Genomic DNA, 23,875 nt, shown 5'->3' with positions numbered 1-23,875 from the left:
CAAGGAGAGAACTGGCCTCCTTTGCTTTCATCTGTGTTTCATGTAGACTATTACAGGGCAGGTACATTTCTAGATACCTTCAGCTTCTTTGAAAGAGGTGACCCTTCTGAATAAACCAAAAGCTACTCCGTGTGTTGGGTGGAAGGGATGGGAAGGTGCCTCTCTCCCAATATTGTTCTTGTAAAAATAATTCTAATTTTATTTATAAATCCATGACATCACAATATGATTCAATACATAGTAATACAAAAGCACTTTAACATGAGGCCCTTCTTCATATGCCTCCTCCTCGAGGGGTCCGGAGGGTGGCAACACGAGACCGGGCCTTCTCTACAGTGGCTCCCCATCTGTGGAATGATCTCCGCAGGGAAGTTCGCCTGGTGCCCTCATTCTACACCTTTAGGCACCAGCAGTGGCGTAGCGTGGGTTGTCAGCACCCGGGGAAAGGCAAGTAATTTGTGCCCCCTAACCCGTGGATTTGCGCCCCCTAACCCGTGGATTTGCGCCCCCTAACCCTAACCCCCAGATGTTGCGCCCGGTGCGGCCGGCCCCCCCTGCACCCCCCACACTATGCCACTGGGCACCAGGCAAAAACATTCCTTTTTAACCAGCCCTTTGGTTGATCTGATTTCCATCCTATGCCCTTTCAAAATGTGTTTTTTGGTAGGGGGGCTATTGGGTTGTTTGTTTTTATTATGTATTTTGTGGTTTTATATCTTGGTTTTTGTTCTGTGAACTATCCTGAGACCCCCCCAGGTATAGGGCGGTATATAAATTAAATAAATAGCAATAATAATAATGACCATAACACGGGCACAACAGTTCACTACATGTTAAAAGAGAGAATTCACAGACACACTAAATATACCCGCTTGGAAACAACCATAAGCAGGGGCAGCCCATTTTGTTTTGCCGCCTGAGGCAAAATGGGAATTGCCCCCCATCCACCACCATGACTGCCACTGCCGCACTCCAGCTCTCACTGAACTGGGCAGGAGCTGGGGGGTTCCTCAAAGCATGGCCGCTCAGCTACTTCCCTGGGAGGGAGTGGGGAGCCAAGCGGCAACACAGCGTACGGGAACAACCCAGCTCTTGCCAAACTTGGCAGGAGCCGGTGTGCTCCTCAAAATATTGCTGCTCGGCTTCTGTGTTGGGGGGTGGGGTGGCGAAGATGAACAGCAATGTCACACACTGGAACACCTCCCTCGTGGTGGTGGAAGTGATGGGAAGGGCAGAGTGCTGCCTCTTGCTCTACTACCATCTGAGACTGGTGTTTGACTCCACCTGATGGGCGGGTTGTCTTTGACCATCAGGAACTCCTTAGCCAGGGAGGTGTTGTTGGTTGTTTTGGGGTGGGGGTGGCTAGCTACTGATGTCATCAGCTTTAGGTATACAGTGGTACCTCAGGTTAAGAACTTAATTCGTTCTGGAGGTCCATTCTTAACCTGAAACTGTTCTTAACCACTTCAGCTAATGGGGCCTCCCGCTGCTGCCACGCCGCTGCACGATTTCTGTTCTCATCCTGAAGCAAAGTTCTTAACCCGAGGTACTATTTCTGGGTTAGTGGAGTCTGTAACCTGAAGCGTATGTAACCTGAAGCGACTGTAACCTGAAGTGTCTATAACCCGAGGTACCACTGTAGTTTGGGATGTGTATTGGCCTGTTGTTGGTAAACCTTATGCATGCTTAATTTTCCCTGATGCATTTGAAACAAATTGTTAATTGCTGAACTGTTAGTACTGCCACGATATTTTAATCATTACCATGTAATATAGTTCCCAATGCAGCAGACGACTAGACACACTCTATGGAGAGAAATAGAAATTCAGGGAGACAAGATGGGAAAGAGGTGAGGAAGAGAGGGGGTGAGGAGGGAAGTGCTTTGTCATGGTAACCCTCAGCTTCTTCTCTTTGCCAAATGCCTAAGACACAGGGCCATCTTACCCATAGGTGCTAGGGGTGCGGGGCACCCAGGCGCAGGCTCTCAGGGGCACCAGGCTGAGAGTCCAGGGCCCAAGAGTTGAGTCCGGGGAAGAGCCCATCCGTTGGTTGGAGCACTACAGTGGGCTCTGTGTCACGAGTTTGCGGGCAACTGAGCCAGCGAGATGCTGAGGCAGCCATCTGGCTCCGCCCTCCTGCGTGCCTGGGACTGGGCAACTGGGGGGGGGGCACCAGGCAGATCTTTGCACCTGGTGCCGCATATGCTTAAGGCAGCCCTGCCAAGACATCATGTCAGCATTGAGATGAGGGTGAGACGGACAACTGGCTGGATGTAACTGGACAGGCAGGGGTTGGGTGGGCTGGTGGGCTAGAAGGATAAGCTGTGCCATGCTTAGAAAGAATGGGGTCCAAGCGGTTTGCCACTTGACTTATGCTTTCTAGGCATGGGTCTAAGCATTTCCCCCTTGCCCTGCTCCTTTCTGAGGGAAAACCTGCTCTTTAGCTCTAAATCAGAGCAAATGTCAATCCAGAGAATACGAAGGAGTGGTTTTCCCTGGGGGAAAGCAGTGGGACAAGAGGAAGTGTGGATAAGCCCAGGGAAAAAAGACAGCAGGAGTCAGGCAAATGCATGGGTTTACTCCAGCGGAAGAATAAACCACCTGATTGGCGAGCTGAGCCAACTTTTTCTCTCTCCGTGACATCATACTGCAGGGAACCCCCTCACTGCGGATTCTCAGGCACGGACTCTCGTCTGACAATCCATAAGAGTAGAGATGGAATGAAGCAGGCAGAAAGGCAGGGAATTAAGGGGCTCAGATCCTCATGTTGCTGAGAGACTGTCAGAGTGGGAAGACAGATTTTTCACTCTCCTGCAAAATGGTTGTGTTGCATTCACTGGGCACTTGTTTAAGCCTGTCGATGATGGACAGTCTCTCTCAACCTGGTGCCCTCCAGATGTTTTGGACTAGAATTCCCATCAGCCCCAGCCAGTATGGCTGTGCTAAATTCTGTGACTAAATTTTACCTAATATGTTTTAGCTATAATGTTTAGATTCGTGGCTCATCAGCATCTATGGCTGGGATCTTGCTTTTGACAAAATTGCTGATACTCTTTCTCTGTTTTTAGATTGTCAGAGTAGTGGGAATATGTGGACGGACTATAATTCAGTTCCGAGGCTACATTCCTCAGAATCAGCCTTGCAAACAGGTCCAGAAGTCTGTCGCTCACAAAAATTGCAAATAGCCCTCTCCACCTTGGTAGCATATGCTGAAAAGCAAATGATTCTGGAGGAGGCGAGATGGTTTTTGGTAGTTCGCCTTCCCCACTCCAGCCCCTACTAGCACCACCTGAAATGAGCTCCAGAAAGTTGAGGTCTCTGGAGAACAAGGTTGGAGGTGGTGTGGGCAGCTGCAGGTGGAAATAACAAAAAACCACCAACCTTCACTAAAAGCCCTGCAGTGAGTGCAAGAATACCAGCTGGATCCTACCCATTGGACATAATGAAAAATTAAACAGCACAATGGAAAAAGAAAAATTCAATAAAACCAAAGAGCAAGTCTGCTGTAGGGGGTGGGGGGAAGAAACCATACAATCCATGAAGGCCCAAGATAGATCTATCCATTATTTTGTGACTTAAGGCTGCAATCGTATATGTACTTTATCTGGTAGTAGCTGCGGGCAGATTTATGTCTTACTGTGTTTTGCAGTACAGTAAGCCTGCAGCTTACACACATTTAACTTGTGCAAATTCAGCATCATACACATGACAATTTTGACAGAAAAAATTAAAAGGGGATGGGGTTCTGGGGAAAATGACTTTGGCAATCCCACCCGCAATTTAATCCAATGTGTTTTGACTATACACAATTTGGCTTTAGGCACAATCCCTGGAATGTAACCCCTGCATAAGCCATGTGTTCTACACATAATTCTATGAATTGGACTCAACCCTCGGAAATTTTGGGAAATGGATGAAATGGGGACCATTGGGGTGTGTGTGTGTGTGCACATGGGAAAGGGAGAGATATGTGATATGTTTGTGTGAACTATTTGCTGAATGGGGTTGTGACTTTGCCCCTGACATTTTTTCTCCTGCAAGCCAGAGCTTTCAAATAACAACTGCACAATTTCCCCAGCATTCTGGCTTTGAAATAAGGCTACAGATTTTTCTTCCAGTAAGACCAATGGGATCTGTTTGCATCGCCTGTTGCAGGAACATTCTGCTAACTTATTATTGGCCATAATGCTGTTAGTCAATCTTTTCAAGTATTCACACTTCTAAAATGTCAGACTTAAAAATACCACAATTCCTTAAAAATCAGACAAAAACTTCTGCTACTCTTTTCTAATCACAAACAAACAACCTCCTCCACCACCACCCAACCAGCTCTTACTTTTCTGCAAAAAGCTGTTCTTAAGAATAAAATAAAAATTAAAGTGATGTGGAATATGAACTTCTTGAAATAATCATTGGGGGAGGGATGGGAAAGTAATTACATTCTAAGAATCCCCTTTATATGCAAAGAACCCTCTTACTCATATGGCTCAGGATTCCTGAAGTATTAGACATACATGCAATTGAAGGACACCTGTCACTATATTAAATTGAATTATGAAATCGTTCATTGGATTACACTGTTTCGGAGAGGAAATGTAAGGTATCTATGGAGGTGCTTTTAGTACAGATTGGTTTAAGAGACTCAAATCTAACAGTGGGTTGAACGGTTCTAATCACCTATTTGGGAATATGAATTAAAAATGATAATAAAAATAGGTAAAGGACCCCTGGATGGTTAAGTCCAGTCAAAGGCAACTATGGGGTTGTGACACTCATCTCGCTTTCAGGCCGGGGAGCCAGTGTGTGTCCACAAACAGCTTTCTGGATCATGTGGCCGGCATGACTAAATTGCTTCTGGCACAACGGAATGGCGTGATGAAAGCCAGAACGCATGGAAACACTGTTTACTTTCCCGTCACAGTAGTACCTATTTATCTACTTGCACTGGCGTGCTTTCGAACTGCTAGGTTGGCAGGAGCTGGGACAGAGCAATGGCCTAATTGTCTTCTAAAGCCATCTCAGCGTTCAGCTTCATTTGAAAGCCCTGGGTTCTATGGGAGATGCAATGCTCAGCTGAGGTTCAAACTGAACATTATGGGGCAGCATCCCTGGAGTATTAGGGTTTTATTTTTACTTGAAATCTATGAGAAGAGGCATGCTTCTGTTCCCACCTCCCACCTCTTCAATTTTTTTCTATTTTCTTTGAATAAAATGTAGATATCCAGGTTTGTGATCTCTCTTTCCCTCCGCTTCATTATTGTTCTACAATACTTTGATGCCTGAAACACATTAAGAGCTATTAAAAGGGAACTGGCTATTATAGCACATTCATTGAACAAATATAGGTGAGCCTCATCCTGCACAACAGCACTGACCATGCGATCAGCAGTATAACAACATAATTAACGGCTGCAGGTATGCAGCTTAATGGAGAACATGGATGATCATCATTAGTTTTTGCTTACTTGTGATTGATGGGTCATGCTAATATATGTTGATTTCCTAAAATGCCATACCCTTCACTAAATGAACTTGGTATTCTTTTTATTTGTTGTCAACCTTTCAGGGCCTGTAGGTGCATATTTGAACCAGAGAAACTGTCAAGGGCATCACACTCTGAAACCAATCATAGCCCACAAACATAGCTATGCTATTGGCTACAATAGATTGATTCTTTCAGGTCTTCTTTTGGGGGGGGGCGGGTTGCTGTGGAAGAGAGATCCCTGTGGTCTCAAGGGAAGGCATCTGTAGGCACCACATTGAAAGCCTCTGGCCTTGGAGAACTTTTAATTTTTGAGGGTAGAGGCAAATATTTTAGACCATTCCCCCCCTCCATGGATACTCCCACTGCATTCATGAAAGTGAGGGATCACCTTCAGTCAGTAGAAAGCTGTTTCTAGATAGGCTGTTTGTATGTACAAAAATGTTGCTGTTAACTTGCACTATATAGCACTAATATTCCCCCCCCCCCCGCCCCAACCCCACAAAGTCTGATAAGTAAAACGACAGAAAATTTCATGGGGAACAACTAGTAGCTGGCAATGACCTATAATGTCAGCACTAACGTATCATGATAAATGTTCAATAAATAGGCAATGTTGCATAACCTCCACACATGTTTTGTGTGAATGTATCAGAGTGCATGCTCAGTAAATAACTCCTGGAATCTACAAGAATATTTGAATTGTGGGTGCAGTTCCATAAACTTGGGGGAAGGGTTGCTCTTTAAATGTGTTTTAAAACTCAAATTTGCATTACATGTTTTCAGTACCATTTTGTATGGATGTGCAATAATTATGAAGGCTCCGCCTCCCCCAGAAAGTGCTTTCTTTCTCTGTAACTCCACCCCTTGCACGATGGTAGCGATGGAGGTAGGAGACCGAGAGGAAAATTTCAGCACCTAGGACAGTATCTGATAGGCAAGTAGCTTGCTTGTAGCTTTAAAAGTTTTTGTCAAGACAAATTACTCCTCCTCAGCTGTGATCACTTGTCCTTCAAGAAAACAGATTACCGTACTGCAACAATAGCATAAAATACCTCATTATACTTGTCATACTCCCCCGTCCTCCCCACACACATACAAGAAAAATGATCAACAAACATGGGTTCTTCTAGCTACAGACTGGCATTTCAGGCAAAATAATCTCTGCAGTGATATTTTTGGTAGCAAAATGGCTCCTTTAAATAATTCATGGACTCGGTTTGCTAATATATTCCAGCAGGATTTGAGCTCTGCCTCTCTTTTCACTCCCTTGCTTGCCTACCTTGCCAAAGATGCATCTTCTTTGACCTTCTGCCAACCTGTAATTTGAACCAAGGGAGTATGTGACTCTAGCTGTGGGAGAGCTAACACAGAGTCTTAAAAAGCAACTTGGTGATACTATAGTGATAAATGGAGCGATGGCCTACCTTGTTTTCCCATTTCTCTAGGCACGCAAGTACCAGTCCACTGTCCATGGTGCTGAAATTTGCCTCTTGGAATCAGCCCATGTTATCACAATGACCTTCAAATGCCTTTCGGCGCCTCCAAACTGTATCACGCAGCTACTAACATAGGATCTTATAGCACAGATAGCTCACTTAATAAACCCTATGGAGAGTTCTTATAACTGGCAATATCACATCCATCAGACACATTACTTGCCTTCTTCTACTGTTATTTAAGTACTGCTGGAGTAATCTGAGGTTTTTCGCTCTTCAGCCTGACAGCAGCCACAGAAAACTCTCTTAGCCAATATTCAAAGCATCATCTTGCAAGTGCAAAATCTATCCCCTATGACTGGGTTTTAGCAACCTACTCAGGAAGTTGCTGCCCCTGAATATTACCCCATATAACATATCTGTCTCCAATACAGGCTGTGAAGGGTTCTCTACTATTGGGTCAATAATCCAAGAGTCACTGTCTGATAGCACCCAGCAGTCAAGCTCTGTGCGGCTATTTCTGGGAATGATGATCAATAGATGCAATTTAGTCACTATTTAAATAAATAAATAAATGAAAGAAGAAAAGATAAGATAAGATGATAAGATAAGATAAATCCAAGATAGAAAAGAGAACAAGAAACAAACAAAATAATTATAAAGGGAGTTTTATTTTGAGGGAGGGGAGGAAGGTCAGAAGAGGAGAGAAACATTAGTCACCCAACTTGCTGACACTATTTTTGCTACAACTTTCAATAGGGAGTGATTTGTAGGTCTTCATGGGACATGGGAATAATGTGAGCATCTAAAGTAATTCCTGTTGGTAATGCATTATGCAGAGTGGTATAGGGGCCATGCAATGTTTAAATGGATTGGTCACATGAGATCAATCCTCCTTTTTTAAAAAAGATACACATGAATATTGGAGGAAAGTCATCTCTTTGCAGCTTGCCTTTCTCTCGCAATGCTGGGGGGAAAACGGAAAGTCAGAACTGGAATAATAATAAAGTGCCGGTCATGAGCTTGCGTACTGAGCGACTTCTGAACATGAAACTTTCATGGACTAGAGCAGTCTTCCCCATCCTGATGCTAGCCAAGAGGTTTTTTGGACTCCAACTTCCATCAGCCACAACCAGCATGGCCAATGGTGAGGGATGATGGGAGTTGTAGTCCAAAAGCATTTGAAGGTCACTGGGATGGGGAAGGCTGAGTAGAGAGACATGCAGGGTCATCTCCTATTTGTGCATCTCTCTCACACACAACTTTTTGGCGTCAAATTATAGCATTTCTGTTTTCTCGGGTATTTTTATTTGCCTTAGCCTCATATTCTTGCTCATGTTATGGTTTTATTGTATATTTTAGTAATTCATGACTTATATAATTCATGATTTATAATTCACCTTCCCTAGGGTTGCCATATTTTAAAAAGTAAAACCACCAAATATAGTGATTTTAAGCTTTTTGAGCTGTTTCTACTGCTTTTTCCATACATCTGGGTTTTCCCTGACATTTTGCCAATTTGGCAAAATTCCCCCCTGATGCTACTTTTATACCCCCAAATCAGGACATGTCATTCATTCATTCATTCATTCATTCATTGAATTTATATACCGCCCTATACCCGGAGGTCTCAGGAATTTTCCTGACCTATGGCAAGCCTACCTCCCTGGAATTGGTTTGGTAAAGGGAAGCATATACATATTTTAAAATGGACAAACAAATGCATGAGGGGTCAAAGAAAGGGGAAGAAAATCTTAACAGGGGAGTCAGATGCAAAAAATTATGTTCCCAAATTAAACCGTGCAAACTAAGGCCACATCTGCAATATACATTTATAGCAGTACGCTGCCACTTTAACAGTCATGGCTTCTCCCAAAGAATCCTGGGAAGTGTAGTTTGGTAAAGGTGCTGAGAGTTGTTGGGAGATCCTCATTCCCCACACAGAGCTACAATCCACAGTGTTATGTACTGAAGTTCTCACCCTGGGCCAGCAGGGGGATACTGTAGATAGTTCAGGTCCACATATGCAAATAAGAGATCGAAAGTGACGTTCAGTGATTGGATAGTTACAGAAAATGGTTACTGTTTCATTCTAGTGGACCTCTATATAAGCAGGCTGGCTGAACCCTTCAGTTCAGTTCTGTTCTGGCCTGTGAATAAACAAGAGCTGTTTGAAGAATCGCTGTGTCGTCTGATATGTTCACCCGCAACTTAACACACAGAGTGGTTTAACAACCAATCACTCTTCCTGGGGAATTCAGGGCATTACAAAAGAAGGGATGGCATTCCATACTAGCACAGGAAGAGTAGCAGAAAATGCCCCTTTTTAGGTCACAGCAGGCTCAACATTTCACTCAGCTGTCCACTATCACCCCAAGATTTCTTTCCTGGCCAGTCTTTACCATTTCAGACTCTTTGTGAAGTTAGGATTGTTCTGTCCCAAGTTGCTACCAAAATAGAACTCTACTTTTAGATGATTCCTGTTGCTTGACCAAGGTTTCCTAGGCTTAATTTAAAGATCTCAGAACTCTGCTAGTAGCAGGTAGCATTCTCTCTACTCTGAATGTTAACAAGGGCTACAGTGCCTCCTTTTTAGGAAGAGAAGCATGTATTTAATAGAAAAACAACCTAGCATTTTTGGGAGCAGTGATATGAATCCAAAGTGGCAGGAAGCAGGAATCAGCTGCTCATGCTCTGAAAAACACAACCTTTTCCATGGTTCTTTATTTTTCTTTTTTTAATTGATGTTCTGAAGAAACCTATTGCTTCACCTTTAAAAACCCAAACAATCCATTTTTAAAAAAAATCAGAAAAGCCACTGAAACGACAAAGGTTAAATTTAAAGGCTTGAAGGAATGTCGCTTTGCTGACTGCTTTTAAGCCAAGCTGTCTTTTTCTTATTTTTAAAAATGTTATTGCTTGAAGCTATTTTATTTTCTGCCATCAAATCCACCCACAGCCCATGTCAAGTTCCAGGGGATGATGTTAGGGGCAGAAAACAAGTCACGAGGGGTTTGAACAGGGCAGGAAACTCTGTAAAGCCCAAGTCAAAATATGCCGCCGTTTGTTTTTCTTTCATTTCATCCAAATGAAATAAACTACCCCAGGGCACTGCAGAAGTATCCCCAAAATTATTCGTTTTTCAAGGAATTGAAGGAAGCAATCATAGCCCAGCTAATGTTGTTTTTTGCACGTTAAGAGCCGAAAACTCAAGAGAAGGGAAGAGCTAGATTCCTCACCCGCCCCAGTTATAAATTGTTTGCACATTTTCTCCTCTCTCGTCGTCTTTCTTCCAGCTATCCTATGCAAAGCAGGAGTTGCAGGGTGTTAAGCAGTTTTGATACAATTTGCTTTCCACTATTCACGGGCCTGGTTGAAATTCATTATTTCCAGGGCCGGTGGGGCACTGGTAATGAAATGGGAGTTGCACTTATCTGCTGTGTGTGTACAAAAGATCAAAAAACAAAACACCATAAACAACAACAACAAATGATTCTGTCTTAGAAAGCAATTTAATTACAACGAACATGCTTCTGCTCCAAGCCACTGGCATGGTTGAGTCAGGGCCTGGATCTGCTGAGTGCCAACACTGTCATCTTTTCCCTCTGTTTGCACATATTCTATGCAAAGTTTCTCTCTGTGTGTAGAGCTGGATGGGTTCCAAGGGTCATCTAGTCCAACCCCCTGCAACACAGGAACCACAGCTAAGCTACGTAATGTTGTGATGGTATGCTATCTAGTGTGCAGTTTGTACTGGTGCTAGAGAACAGAGAGACAGGCCTCTCTGTCAGGTCCCCTGGACTACCCTTAGGCTATGTCTGAGAGGCAGTGTGTTGTAGTAGAGTGTCAGACCAGGCCCTGGGAGACAAGGGTTCAAATCCCCCCTTGGTTGTGCAGCTCAAGTAGTGACTTTGGACCAGTCACTGCCTCTCAGCCTAAGCTACTTCACAGAGTTGTTGTGAGGATAAAATGGGGAGGGGAGAACCATGTTCATAGCGTTGAGCTCCTTGGAAGAAAATGTGGAATATAAATGCAAGAGATAAACAATAAATAAAATCATATGTTGCCCCCTTAAGCCCTAACTGGGCCTGCTTCATCTTCCTTCCTTCCTTCCTTCCTTCCTTCCTTCCTTCCTTCCTTCCTTCCTTCCTTCCTTCCTTCCTTCCTTCCTTCTTCTGCCACTCCAGGGATGCCAGATCTATGGGGCCAATAGGTCTTCTCAATGTTGAGGGAGTGGAAGAGGCCAAGCACAGAGCTGAGCATGGCACATGCTGGGCTCTGGGCTCAGCCTCCTCCTGATGATGTGAGGTGCATGTCATATGTTACACATATGACATCACACATGAGCAACGCACGCTGGGCCCCCTCAATCTTGAGCTCAAGTTGGAGCCTCTGCCCTACTCTCTAGGTCTAAATCTGGTTTTTGCATGGATGGACTATAACCTACTATACCAAGGGAGTTCCATCCATTGCCACACCAATTTTACTTCTCACCCACCTTTTGCATCTCCTCCCTGCCCACCACTGGCATGCAGCCCAGGGGACATTACCCACAAGGAAATACAGCCCTCAAACTGAGAAAGCCTCCCATGCAAAGACCTTCATGTCTGGTCTGGTCTGGAACTGTGGGTGGCTGCACCAGAATCTAGATTTAGGAGGTGTGTCCCTCAGCTCCAGAGCCATAGGAGCACAGGAAGCTGCTTCCTGCTGAGTCAGAACTTTAGTCCATCAGACTTAGTTTTGTCCACACAGACTGCTGTTGGCTCCCCAGGATTTCAGGCAGGGAGTCTTTCCCAGCCCTACCTGGAGGTGCCATGCGGGACTGAACCTGGGACCTTCTACATGCCAAGCAAATGCTCTACCAGTGACCTACGATTCTTGGTCTGAAGGTCTATAAGGAGTTATTGCTTTTGTTTCTTTCTATGTTATGCATTGTTGTGTTTCCATATTGTAAACCGACCTGTGATTGGCTGAAGGGTGGCATAGAAATTTAATAAATAAAACTAAAGCTGCCTTATACTGAGTTGGAACCTTGGTCCATCCAGCTTGGTATTGTCTACACTGACAGGCAGCCGTCCTCCCAGGTTTTGGGCAATGAGTCTTTCCCAACCTTTGGGGGCACAAGAATACAGTGTTCCTGTTAAGGCAAAACATTTCTCTGTGCAAAAGGGGAGTGGGGCATGTGTGTGTGTGTGTGTGTGTGTGTGAGAGAGAGAGAGAGAGAGAGAGAGAGAGAGAGAGAGACCAATTCGTGCCAGTTGTTCTTGCTTCATTTTCATTTTTGGAATCCTGCCCTTCCCAACCCATATACATTCACTGAAGTGATGTGCACATCCATGCTGTGAATGGGGCATCACAGTAACATGGTTAGCCTAGGGTGAGTTCAGACTATACCTGAAAAGTCATATCTGGCTGTACTGCTGTTCTCCTCTTCTCTCACACATCTACGTGGAGATGCCCAAATTATGAACTGCAAGCGCTCTGGCTTGCCCCCGCAATTTAGGGAGCTAGGGTTGTGTGATGTGTGCATGCCATGTGCCCACACTGCAGTCTGTGCTGATGTCACTCATGCATGCTGTTGGGCGTGCCCCACGACATGTGTGAGTGATGCAAGAATGTCCCATGGCATGTGCAAGTCAGGTGAGCACATCACACAGTGTGTGCATATGGTCACCACAGAATTTTGAGGGGCCCCAGCCCTCTCCTTGAACATTTTTGGGGGCTTTTGGCCCCCTGCTCCCCTAGATGACACCCCTGATGGACAACACTCATAGAGTCCCATGTGTGTTTAGGATGCAGTTGCCTGAATTGCAAGAGCCACATGTGCCTAGATGCAGCCTGCTGGTGGGTTCTGTGGCAGGCTAGCTTTTGTTATTGTCAGGGAATGGACTCAAGAGAGAGAGACGGAGGAGGAGTGGTGGAGATCACCCCCCCCTTCTCCTGACGCTGCAGGAGAAGAAGAATGCAGCATTGATTTACAGCAGGGGATTGAGGGGGACGAAGAAGGACACAGGTCAGAGAGAGACGAACAAAATAGTTGGGAAGTGTTAGAAGAAGGGGGCAGGAATTGCAGCAGAGCAGCCACCTGACACATTGTCACTGGAGAGTATTTCTGATCCTCCTCCTCCCAGAACTCGACATTCATTAAGGGTGCAGGAACAATGGAATCAGAGTTTTGGCTATAAGCAGCCACCGTAAAGGGAGATGCTGTTGCTAGGAAGCTGGGAGGAGGAGCCCAGTTTGGAGCAACACCATGTTAAGGCTTGTTGCGTTTGTTTGTCTCACTATTAGGATCGAACAAAACTCATTAAAAAAGGACTTCACCTTGTTTCTCTGCTCTTGCTGCAACTCGGGGAGGAAAAGCTTTCATGGAGCTTTGACAGTTATTTTGTTCTGTACTCGAAACCCCAAAGTTGTCTTTATACTGTTAGCCATTCTTAAGCGTCTATTATTATTATTATTTTGTTTATAACCTCCACAATAAAGCATTGCATTCATTCCTCATGTGCCTTCTTGGAGTAAGCTCAGCTCTGAATCTGGCACCTACCCACCTGGTCATACACTATTGAGTAATTTGTGCTCTTGGGGTTCAGAAGACAGTGACTGGACTGCTTGGCTCTTGTCTTTGTGAATCCCAAGAACACCCAGAAACAACCTGAGCTTCCCTTGGCTCAGGACTGGAGGACTAGAGGGTGGTGGCCTTACTACCGGGCAGACTTGGCTTTCCCTGATCTGCTTCACATGCTAGCAGCTTGGGATAAGCAAATGAAATTCTGTACATGCTGGCAGCAGGGAGATGAAAAAGTAGACCCAAACTTCTTTATGTGCAATTGTGTTCTTGACTCAAAGATTTAATCTGGGGAATGACTGCACAGATTCTGCATGTATGTGCAGGATTTTAGACACCTAGAGCATAATTTGTGCATGCCAGCAGAGCAGCGATGGGGATGGGGTGCTGACTTCATGTTGTAGGGACCCCATGGATTAGGCATGGATCACCTAAAACACCCCATTGTTCCTTCTTCTATATTCTATCCCCCAACCTTGCTCACAACTTGTTTTCAAAGACTGCAGAACGTCCGGCTGGTGGTAGGACTTGGACTTCTCCCAGTGTTCTGGGGACAACTGTGCTGTACTGAAATGCTGTGCCTGTGGTAGTGAGGGAAACATGTAAGCAATTGGCAAGCTGTCTCAATCATTTATTTTTGTCTTCTTGAAGATGCTGCAGAGTCTGTGGAAAACATTTCATCTACCCTGATTCTCTTATCTGTGAGCTGCTCCACAAAGTCTAGCTGAAACTCTCCTTCCTTCCTTCCTTGACTGTTTCTTCAAAGCTACTGCCTTTGAATTTCCTTGTTGGCAGAACTGGACTTATTTTGCACATGATTTCTGTTCCTTTTGCTCATGGAAGGATGCTAAGGAGTTACGAAGGGCAATGGAACTTGACCACCCCACCCTGTCACCAAGAAACCTCTGAAAATCACCTTTGGTCCTTCCTTTCCCTTCAGATAGTTCATCATTCATTGTGGAAACACTTGAATGTCTATTGAATGTCTATTTTCCTGGTCTTATGAGGAGTAGAAAGTTGGGGGTTTCTTTTAAAACAGAAGCAGTGGTACCAAATATGTTGAATTATTACAGAATCATAGAAGTCCTTCTTTGTGTGCCCCCTCCATCAGAGGTCTGGAGAGTGGCAACACAGGCCTTTTCTGCAGTGCCTCCCCATTTATGGAATGCTCTCCACAAGGAAGCTCATCTGGTGCTTTTATTTGGCAAAATCTGGTGCTTTTATATGGCAAAAAAATCAAAAATCTCTTCTCCTAGGCCTTTGGCTAATTAAACAATCTATGGTCTTTCAAACTGTGGGTGGGTATTGTTTCATTTGTTATTATGTTATGCATTTTATGTTTTTATACTGTAAACTGTAAGCCTGACATATTTTGTGTGTGTGTTTTTATGCTGTAAATAAATAATAATAATAATAATAATAATAATAATAATAAATAATAATAATAATAATAATTTTATTTATATCCCGCCCTCCCCAGCTGAAGCCGGGCTCAGGGTGGCTAACAATAATCAAATAATCAAACAATCAAATAATCACACATTCTAAAAATATTTCATTATAAAAATTAATTAAAATCAAATAAATCAATAGTTTACCGAGATAACTAGGAACGAATATATTGGTCCACTTACAGTTCATGTCACTTTTGTAGTTGTATTCTGTTGTGTTTCATCATCAATCTGGAAATGTTTTTTTTTTAAAAAAAAAAACAAAACCCTGCATGAAAAATTGTGTTGTGCTCACATGCATTTCCCTCTGCAACATATGCACACTTTCCTAAAATGCACATTTTTTTGTATGCATCTTAGCCCCAAAATATGCATTTTATACGCATTTGATATGCTAGTTGAGCTGAGAGCTGAAAAGTGCAAATCAGGTGGTTCTTTTTTAAAAAAATGAACCAGATGAATTCTTTTACTGTCTCTACCAATAAGATAAATGCACCTTTATGTCTGTGTGCCATAATATTGTGTTCCTTTATGTGCCTCTGCAATTAAAAACAAGCTTCCCATCAGATGCAGCCTGCCTTTTGCTGAGACCTTTCCTTGCATTTTCAAGTCATTGTTGTTTTCTTTTTCTTCCCCAGGGCTTGACCTTCCATGGCAGAATGAATCACCAAAGTCAACAACCTCCCAAACCCCACCGGTACCTGGTCATACCAAATTGCTGATCCCTTCCATATCTCTTGATAGCTGAAAGAAGTAAAACAGATGATAAGGCAGCGCTGAGATTTTTTAAAGTACTATACAATGGTTCTCTGGGAGGATACCGTTCCTAATTAACAACAACGCCAGCAGAGAGCTTTCTCAGAATCGTGGCATTTTTATTGCACATCAAGACAGTCTCCAAAGGAGAAGCTATGCTTGTGTAGCTAACAGCACAAATTGGACAACTAAAAAAAGAAATAGCATATAGTACGTTAGAGTATAAAAACCACACACTGTGCTAAATATATCTAGACATATAGACTCAAAATGGATGATGGCCAAAGAAACAAAGTGAACCAAGTTTCCGATGATTACCGGTACCAAGATGGCGGCTATGGAGGTTATGCTCCCAATGATGGATATTATCAAAGTGGGGAGGAGCCAGCTCAAGAGGAAGATGCTCAAAGCGATGCTACTGAAGGGCACGATGAAGATGATGAAGTCTATGAAGGAGAGTACCAGGGCATCCCTCACCCAGATGACCTCAAGAAACAGAAGAAGAAGAAAGCCCCAGAAGTGGCTGATGAGTTCAGAGACCACGCCGACCTCATGGCGGAGAAGATGGAGGATGAGGAGCAGCTGGCCCACCAGTACGAAAACATCATTGAGGAATGCGGTCATGGACGCTTCCAATGGATGCTGTTTACTGTCCTCGGCTTGGCACTGATGGCAGATGGGGTGGAGGTCTTTGTGGTTGGCTTCGTTCTACCCAGCGCTGAGAAGGATATGTGCTTGTCACGCTCCAACAAAGGAATGCTAGGTAAGTCCCTCTTCTCTTCAGCCACATGCCATGAGGCTAGCTGTAGGATAATTTGAAACTGCTTGGAATAGCATCCTCTATTTGATTCTTAATGTCCTCTAGCTCCCAGTAGGGTGCAGACCCACTAGAAGTCAAAGCTGAATGAACATTCTCTTGGTGGTTTCCTCAAATTTCTCCTTACAGGTACAATTTTTTTTTGGGGGGGGAGGGCAGATCTTTCTCCCTCCCTACTTGTAGCAGGCCAACTTTGACAGGGGGTGGGGCATGCCAATCATATGGTACCATCAGATGTCAAAGCGATAAATAACTACCTGACATTCAGAAGACATCTTAAGGCAGCCCTGTTCAGGGAAGTTTTTAATCTGTGATATTTTAGTGTATCTCTGGTTTTTATGGAAGCCGCCCAGAGTGGCTGGGGAAACCCAGCCAGATGGGTGGGGTACAAATAATAAATTATTATTATTATTATTATTATACCATAATGACACCTGCCAAAGTTCAGAAGACATTGCTATAACACAACCTCTTTGGAAGATGCATGGGGGCGCATCTCAAAGAACCTCACGGTTACCAGTAATCAGCTGATGGTCAATTAAAGGGAACCCTTTGAAGTTTTTGCAGAGAAAGGAATTTATATTCAAAGTGCTGGAGGAAGTGCTTTGAATACAAACCTCCTCCTTAGGAAGGGGGGAAGTGCTTTTTATCAAAATGGAGTGTTTCTTTTCACCAATGGAACCCATCAAGCCCTTTGTGCAGCACTTGTATATGTATATACATATATCGGGTTTAGTTGTGGCTTGGCTGAAATGGCCTTGCAGGCCAATTGAGGATGCTGGTCAGACCAACTTAAGCCTGTGGGTCAAAGGTTACCCACCCCTGCTTTTATTAACCTACCTTCCTTCCTTCCTTCCTTCCTTCCTTCCTTCCTTCCTTTCCATGAAACATCCTGAAGTGATTATCTATGAAAAAACGTAAATTGTTGTAAGGTTGATTGTTGATAATGTATTTGAAAAGTTTCAGGCAGGTTGGGCTGGTTCATTAAGCCAAATTCTACATATGATTATGAATGTGGGGACAGAACTCTGTTTGGGAAATTTGGTGTGACACATCTGACAGGAATCAACAGGTATTCAGCTCTATCCCAGCTGCTAACCAAGTAAAACAGAAGAATCATAGAATCATAGAATCATAGAATCATAGAATCATAGAGTTGGAAGAGACCACAAGGGTCATCGAGTCCAACCCCCTGCCAAGCAGGAAACACCATCAGAGCACTCCTGACATATGGTTGTCAAGCCTCTGCTTAAAGACCTCCAAAGAAGGAGACTCCACCACACTCCTTGGCAGCAAATTCCACTGTCGAACAGCTCTTACTGTCAGGAAGTTCTTCCTAATGTTTAGGTGGAATCTTCTTTCTTGTAGTTTGGAACCATTGCTCCGTGTCCACTTCTCTGGAGCAGCAGAAAACAACCTTTCTCCCTCCTCAATGTGACATCCTTTTATATATTTGAACATGGCTACCATATCATCCCTTAACCTCCTCTTCTCCAGGCTAAACATCCAGGCTAAGAGCGGCCAGGCTAACTGGCCCTTGGGAAATATTCCCAGGACACCATCCCTCTCTTCAGGCCATGCTCTGCACACTCCTTGAGTGTTTTTGCCAGGGTGAAATATATCCTTGAAGTCTGAAAATGTTTATTAGTTGTCTGGATGGAGGATAGAGAGAGGTATGTGAGCGTGTGTGGAAACTTTCTTAGTTCAAGCCTTGCACATAGCAAGAAGACATTCAGCCAAACACACATAGGAAAATCTCCCTCAGAACTACAGTACATAGCCAATGGGGTGTGTGCTACCTCAATGTGAAGATCTTGCCATTCATTCTGGTTGCTAAGCAACACTTTCACTCATCCTCCTCTTGGCTAGCTGACTTTAACAGTAACAGAATTAACCCTTAAGTCACACACCTAATGATCCCTGCTGCTGCGCTTCCAACAATCCGCACAATGTATATGCTAGATTGTCCATCATGCCAACAAGACGTACACAAACACACCAGGGAGCTGACTAAACAAGAAAGCAGATGGCCTGATATTATAAACAGATTTTCCCCACTCCTTCTCACTCTCTCCTGGGGGTGGGGGGTGGGGAGAGAGAAACTGCATATCTCACAGTGAACATTTTGCATTTTTTCATGACACACAGGTCCAAACTGCAGATCTTTTTCTCCATGGCAAAATATTAAATATTTAGTAATGTGTGAAAATAGGTATGCCCCATCTTCCCTCTTCCAATTTCCAAACATGGCAAGTTTGATGAGTTCAAATAATGTTTGTAGATTGAAGATGCTGTTCCACAAGCTAATCAACATTTAAAAAAATATTTTTTAAAAAAAAAGAAAAGAAGAGCCTTGCTTGATCAGATGAAACGGGGAACCATCTGGCCCAGTTCTCTGTCTCCACGAGGATTCGGCCATGATGGCTATGATCCATACCCTCAAAGTGTCCCTGTTTTCTAGGGTCAATCCCGGAATTACAAAAGCCACCATGGCTTCTGATCTGATCCCAGAATATCCCTGTTTTCCCCACCAGTGCCATTGCCACCAGGGAGGTGGATGAGCCAGTGCTTGTCCTAAGCATCAGGGGTGGCAGTGGTGACTGTGAATGTGCTCCCCTGTTGCCTCTCCATGGCTGCCGCTGCCATCTTCCTCCCTTGGGCAGCTCACAGTGGCTGCTGGAGAACAGGCAAGGGAGAGGAGAGGCTGCCACAGCCAAGGCCCAACCCTGCAAAATGCATATATATAGCTTCTGCAGCCTTGAGTGCTCACTGGAAGGACAGATCGTGAAGCTGAGGCTCCAATACTCATGAGAAGAGAAGACTCCCTGAAAAAGACCCTGATGTTGGGAAAGATGGAGGGCACAAGGAGAAGGGGATGACAGAGGACGAGATGGTTGGACAGTGTTCTCGAAGATACAAACATGAGTTTGACCAAACTGCGGGAGGCAGCGAAAGACCGGAGGGCCTGGCGTGCTCTGGTCCATGGGGTCACGAAGAGTCGGACATGACTAAATGACTAAACAACAACAAAAGCTTCTGCATTTTGATTTCCCACCCCCAACGTCAAAGAGTCTTCAGTATTGTCTTACAGTGGATTTTGGATTCCCTCGCCCGTTGCAGCAAGAGATAGTCAAATCTGTCCATTTTAGTTTCTCTCCGTTACTCAATCTCCATACCTTAAGATCAGTTTGCACCCTTTCTCCATTACTGTGTTTGAATAACTGTTGCATCTCAGTGCTAGACGTGCATGGCTTCTTATTCCGTACCTCTTTTTCACACCCGGGAGTTCATTTGGGATAATACTCTCCCCTGGCCCCCTTTCAAGCCATATTTTTGATTAGGAGGCAGGACTGGTTCCGTTCCAGCTGGAGAGGAGTCAGCCTTCTGGCTTTGTCCTCATGTTAATGCATGAGAAGGACCTCTCTTTGCCCAGACCTTTAACGAGGGGGACATGAGAAGAAAGACAAAGTGAGTAACTTAAGATGGGCGGGGAGTGTGGGGAGAGAAGAGGGAAAGAGGGAAAGATTGCAATGGATCTTTGTTAGAAGTAGGAACAATGGAATGTTAGAAAAGGTCTTATCTTAAAAAAGAAGAAGCAAGCATAATTAAAGGGATCTGTTTCTTTTTAGACTACATCTTAATCAATCCTTTACTGATGGAGATGATTTACCATCACAATGTAATTGCTACAATTAAAAGTAACAATAGATATACATAGATAGATGATAGATGATAGATAGATAGAGGTCTTTGTGTTTGTGTGTGTGCGTGTTTGTATGTACTGTATCCAACTAATTCATAGAATAGACCCATTGAAATAAGTGGACTTGGGTCCATAAATTTCAGTAGGTCTACTATGAGTATAATTTTGTTGGATATCCCTCTATATCTTTCTATCTTACCACATCTGCACTATACAGCTGAAGCAGCATCATGCCACTTTAAAACAGCCATGGCTTCCCCCAAAACAGTTCCTGTAGCAATTTGTAAATGAAAATTGGTCTGCATTTTAGTGCATTTCCCCCCTGGTAAACACATTTCCGTATTCAGTTTTGAGTCATTTACACATATATTTTTGGCAAGCAGTTTCCCCAAATATAACACTTTCGAAAGTTACTTTCACTATTTTTCCCCAATGCATGCCTTCCCCCAATATATGCATTTTTGTAAAAGTTGCAAGGTTGGAGAAGTGTAGTGCAAAATTCAGAGAAGTGTGAATTTTGAAAGGTGGACCATATGGTGACTGTGTTTCATTTCTTGTATTGTTTTGGAAAGTGTGAATTAGGTCAGTTTGCCTTTAAATGCAAAGTGAATTGAACCCCCCCCCCCGAATTGCACCTTGCACCACAAACATGTGATTTCAGGTTGCACTACTTCATTTTCTTCTTTTACCTAGGTTGCAGCAGGTCTTTAAGTTTGCGTCCAGCTCTGTTTATTCAAACAAAGAAATGCTAGCGAATCCAAGGCCTTTCCATTTTTATGCTCTCCCTTTCAGAGTCTCATAAATCAGTCGGATATTTCTGCACCTGGCAGGGGCGATTCAGCCCAGCTTGCTTGTCCCTGCTGGGATTATTTGTGTTCCAATCTGCCAGATGTCACTGTCTCCTTCGGCCCAATGCTAAGAGAACAGTCTGCCCAGCATTGTTTTATGTGTGGCCCTGGCAGGATTGCACTGATCAGGCTGTGAGTATGAAAAAGAATCTCCATCCAAGGCTGAACTGAGGCAGTGGAGAAAATGAAGAGAGAGAGAGAGAGAGAGAGAGAGAGAGAGAGAGAGAGAGAGAGAGAGGTGGTGGTGGTGGTGGTGGAGAAGAGCTTTGTAGAGAAGACTAGAAACCATTGTTAGGTTAGCTGATTAGGGCAAAGACTTCAGATCTGTCAGACCTACTTTATAGTTTTTACCAGAACTCCAAATTCGGGTACAAAAAACAGAGAGTTAGAATGAAAGACCGCTGTGTCCCTGAACACATTCTGAGCCCAGGTATTAGGTTTTTTGACATCAGAACTGAACTGAACTTATGGCCTTTTCCTGCACAAGTCCACTCCTGGAGTTTTCTTTGTTTCAGTATTCTAGTTTAGATGTAGAAAGTTGTTTTGTTGCTATTGTTAAATAGTAAGGAATAAGAAACCGTCTCTGGTCTACTGCAAACCAGCAAAGTGTTCTACCAGAAGTTGGTGCCACTTTCCGTGTTCTGCCTGAAAAACAGAGTGTTGTGGCACCTTAAAGACGAACAGATTTCATTATGGCATAAGCTTTTGTGGACTAGGTCAGATGCATCTGAATCAGAGGCAGAAAGTATTATCCTGAGCTAGCAGGTTCATGCATTGTGTGTGTGGAGTGAAAGTAGTGAAATCAGAGGGAAACACACAGGGTAAAGACAGTAATACTTACATTAAAGCTCAGATGTATGCAAAGTCCCAGTCTAATCAACCCAATGCTATTCTTACATTTTTTAAAAAGGGTTTATTTTTTGCTTACCAACTTGAAATGAACAAGAGGGGAGTGCTCTTCGGCCCATTAGAGCCTTCAATGTTCCTCAAGGTTTGATTTCATCCCCCATGCTGTTTAACATCTACATGAAACCACCGAGTGGGGTTATCTAGAGTTTTGGAGTATGTTGTCAGCAATACGCTGATGATGATGATGATTTATTGAATTTATATACCGCCCTATACCTGGGGGTCTCAGGGCAGTTCACAGAATAAAATCAAGATGTAAAAACCACAAAATACATAATAAAAATAAAAGCAACATCCCAATAGCCCCCCCCCTGCAAAAAAACCACATTTTAAAAGGGCATAGGATGATACATAGCTTTACTTTTCCAGGTGGGGCAATGGATGTCTTCCCTTGGTAATGGTCTGCATGAGAGTTAACAAATTGAAGCTCAGTCAGGATAAGACTTGAGGCTCTTTTAGTGGGTTGTTCACTGAACCGGATAGATGGGAGGTTGCCTGCTCTTGATGGGGTTACACCTCCTCTGAAGGAGCAGCTGTGTAGCTTCGGGGTACTTCTGGATCCTTTGTTGTCGCTTGAGGTTCGGGTAGCCGCAGTGGTATGGAGTGCCTTCCATCAACTTTGGCTGGTGGCCCTCTATCTGCACAGGGTAGCCTAATGTTATGTGTTATACGTGAGGCTGCCTCTGAAGATGGTTCAGAAACCTCAGCCTGGTGAAGAATCTGGCAGCCAGGATTCTCACTGGGGCAAGATGGTTTGAGCATATTACACCGATCCTGCGCTGGCTGCAAATTACAGTGGTACCTTGGGTTACAGATGCTTCAGGTTACAGACTCCACTAACCCAGAAATAGTACCTTGGGTTAAGAACTTTGCTTCAGGATGAGAATAGAAATTGTGCGGTGGAGGTGCGGTGGCAGCGGGAGGCCCCATTAGCTAAAGTGGTACCTCGGATTAAGAACAGTTTCAGGTTAAGAACAGACCTCCAGAATGAATTAAGTTCTTAACCCAAGGTACCACTGTAGTTTCAAGGCCCAATTCAAATTGCTGGTTTTGACCTATGAAGCCTTAAATGGCTTAGGCTCTCAATACCTCAAAGGACCACCTCTTCCCATATGAAGCGACCTCAACCTTACAATCACCCTTCGTTGGGTGCCTCCTCCATGAGAGGTCCAGAGCATGGCAAAAGAGAATAGGCCTTTTCAGCAGTGGCTCCCCACTTGTGAAATGCTCTCCTCAGGGAGGCTTGTCTGTCACCTTCATTATCTTTAGGTACCAGGCGGAAACATTTCTCTTCAACCAGGACTTGGGCTGATTAAAATTCTATGCCCTTTTAAATGTCTTTGTGGGGTGGTATGGGTTTGTTGCGCTTTTGTTTTTTATTATCTATTTTGTGTTTTTATTTTCTATTTTTATACTGTGAACCTCTCTGATTTTTAAAAATCAAAATTATTCCCAAAAGAATTCTTTTGGGAAAAACAAAAGAAAAAGAATTCTTTTGGGAAAAACAGATTTTTAAAAATCAAAATTATAGGGACAGAACTACCTAAACTGTATAGAAACTTATTTATGTATGCTACTACAGAGGCAAGAATGTTACTTGCCCCAAAATGGGAAAAAAAAAGTAGTAGTCCCAGCAAAGGAAGAATGGATACAAAAACTTATGGAAGATGCAGAAATGGCAAAACTTACTGGAAAAAAAATAAGAAATCAAGATAACAAACTTTTTATAAAAGAATGGAAATGGTTTATTGAATATTTACAGATAAATTGTAAACAGATAAGAACACTGGCAGGATTATTGTAATAACCTGCAGTTTCTTAAGAGTATATATCTAAAGTAGATGAATAAATGAACAAACTAAGTTAATCTGGATATGCAGAAGATATTAAAAATAAATTTAAG

The 23,875-nt window shown here is 43.6% G+C and overlaps 1 protein-coding gene across 1 annotated transcript in view; it reads left to right on the top strand.

The window, feature by feature from the left end:
- Positions 1-23,875, top strand: part of SV2B (synaptic vesicle glycoprotein 2B) — a 76,185-nt gene that overhangs the window by 18,778 nt on the left and 33,532 nt on the right. The window contains exon 2 of the mRNA XM_081838940.1: positions 15,578-16,458. Coding sequence (XP_081695066.1) covers positions 15,966-16,458 — 493 coding nt within the window. The 5' untranslated portion in view covers positions 15,578-15,965. The remainder of the gene's footprint in view (positions 1-15,577; positions 16,459-23,875) is intronic.

The sequence above is a fragment of the Podarcis erhardii genome (genome assembly GCF_964252035.2).
Source record: "Podarcis erhardii genome assembly, chromosome: 14".
Lineage (NCBI taxonomy): Eukaryota > Metazoa > Chordata > Lepidosauria > Squamata > Lacertidae > Podarcis > Podarcis erhardii.
Note: the sequence above shows the minus strand (reverse complement) of the source record. Positions and strands in the feature narration are given on the sequence as shown.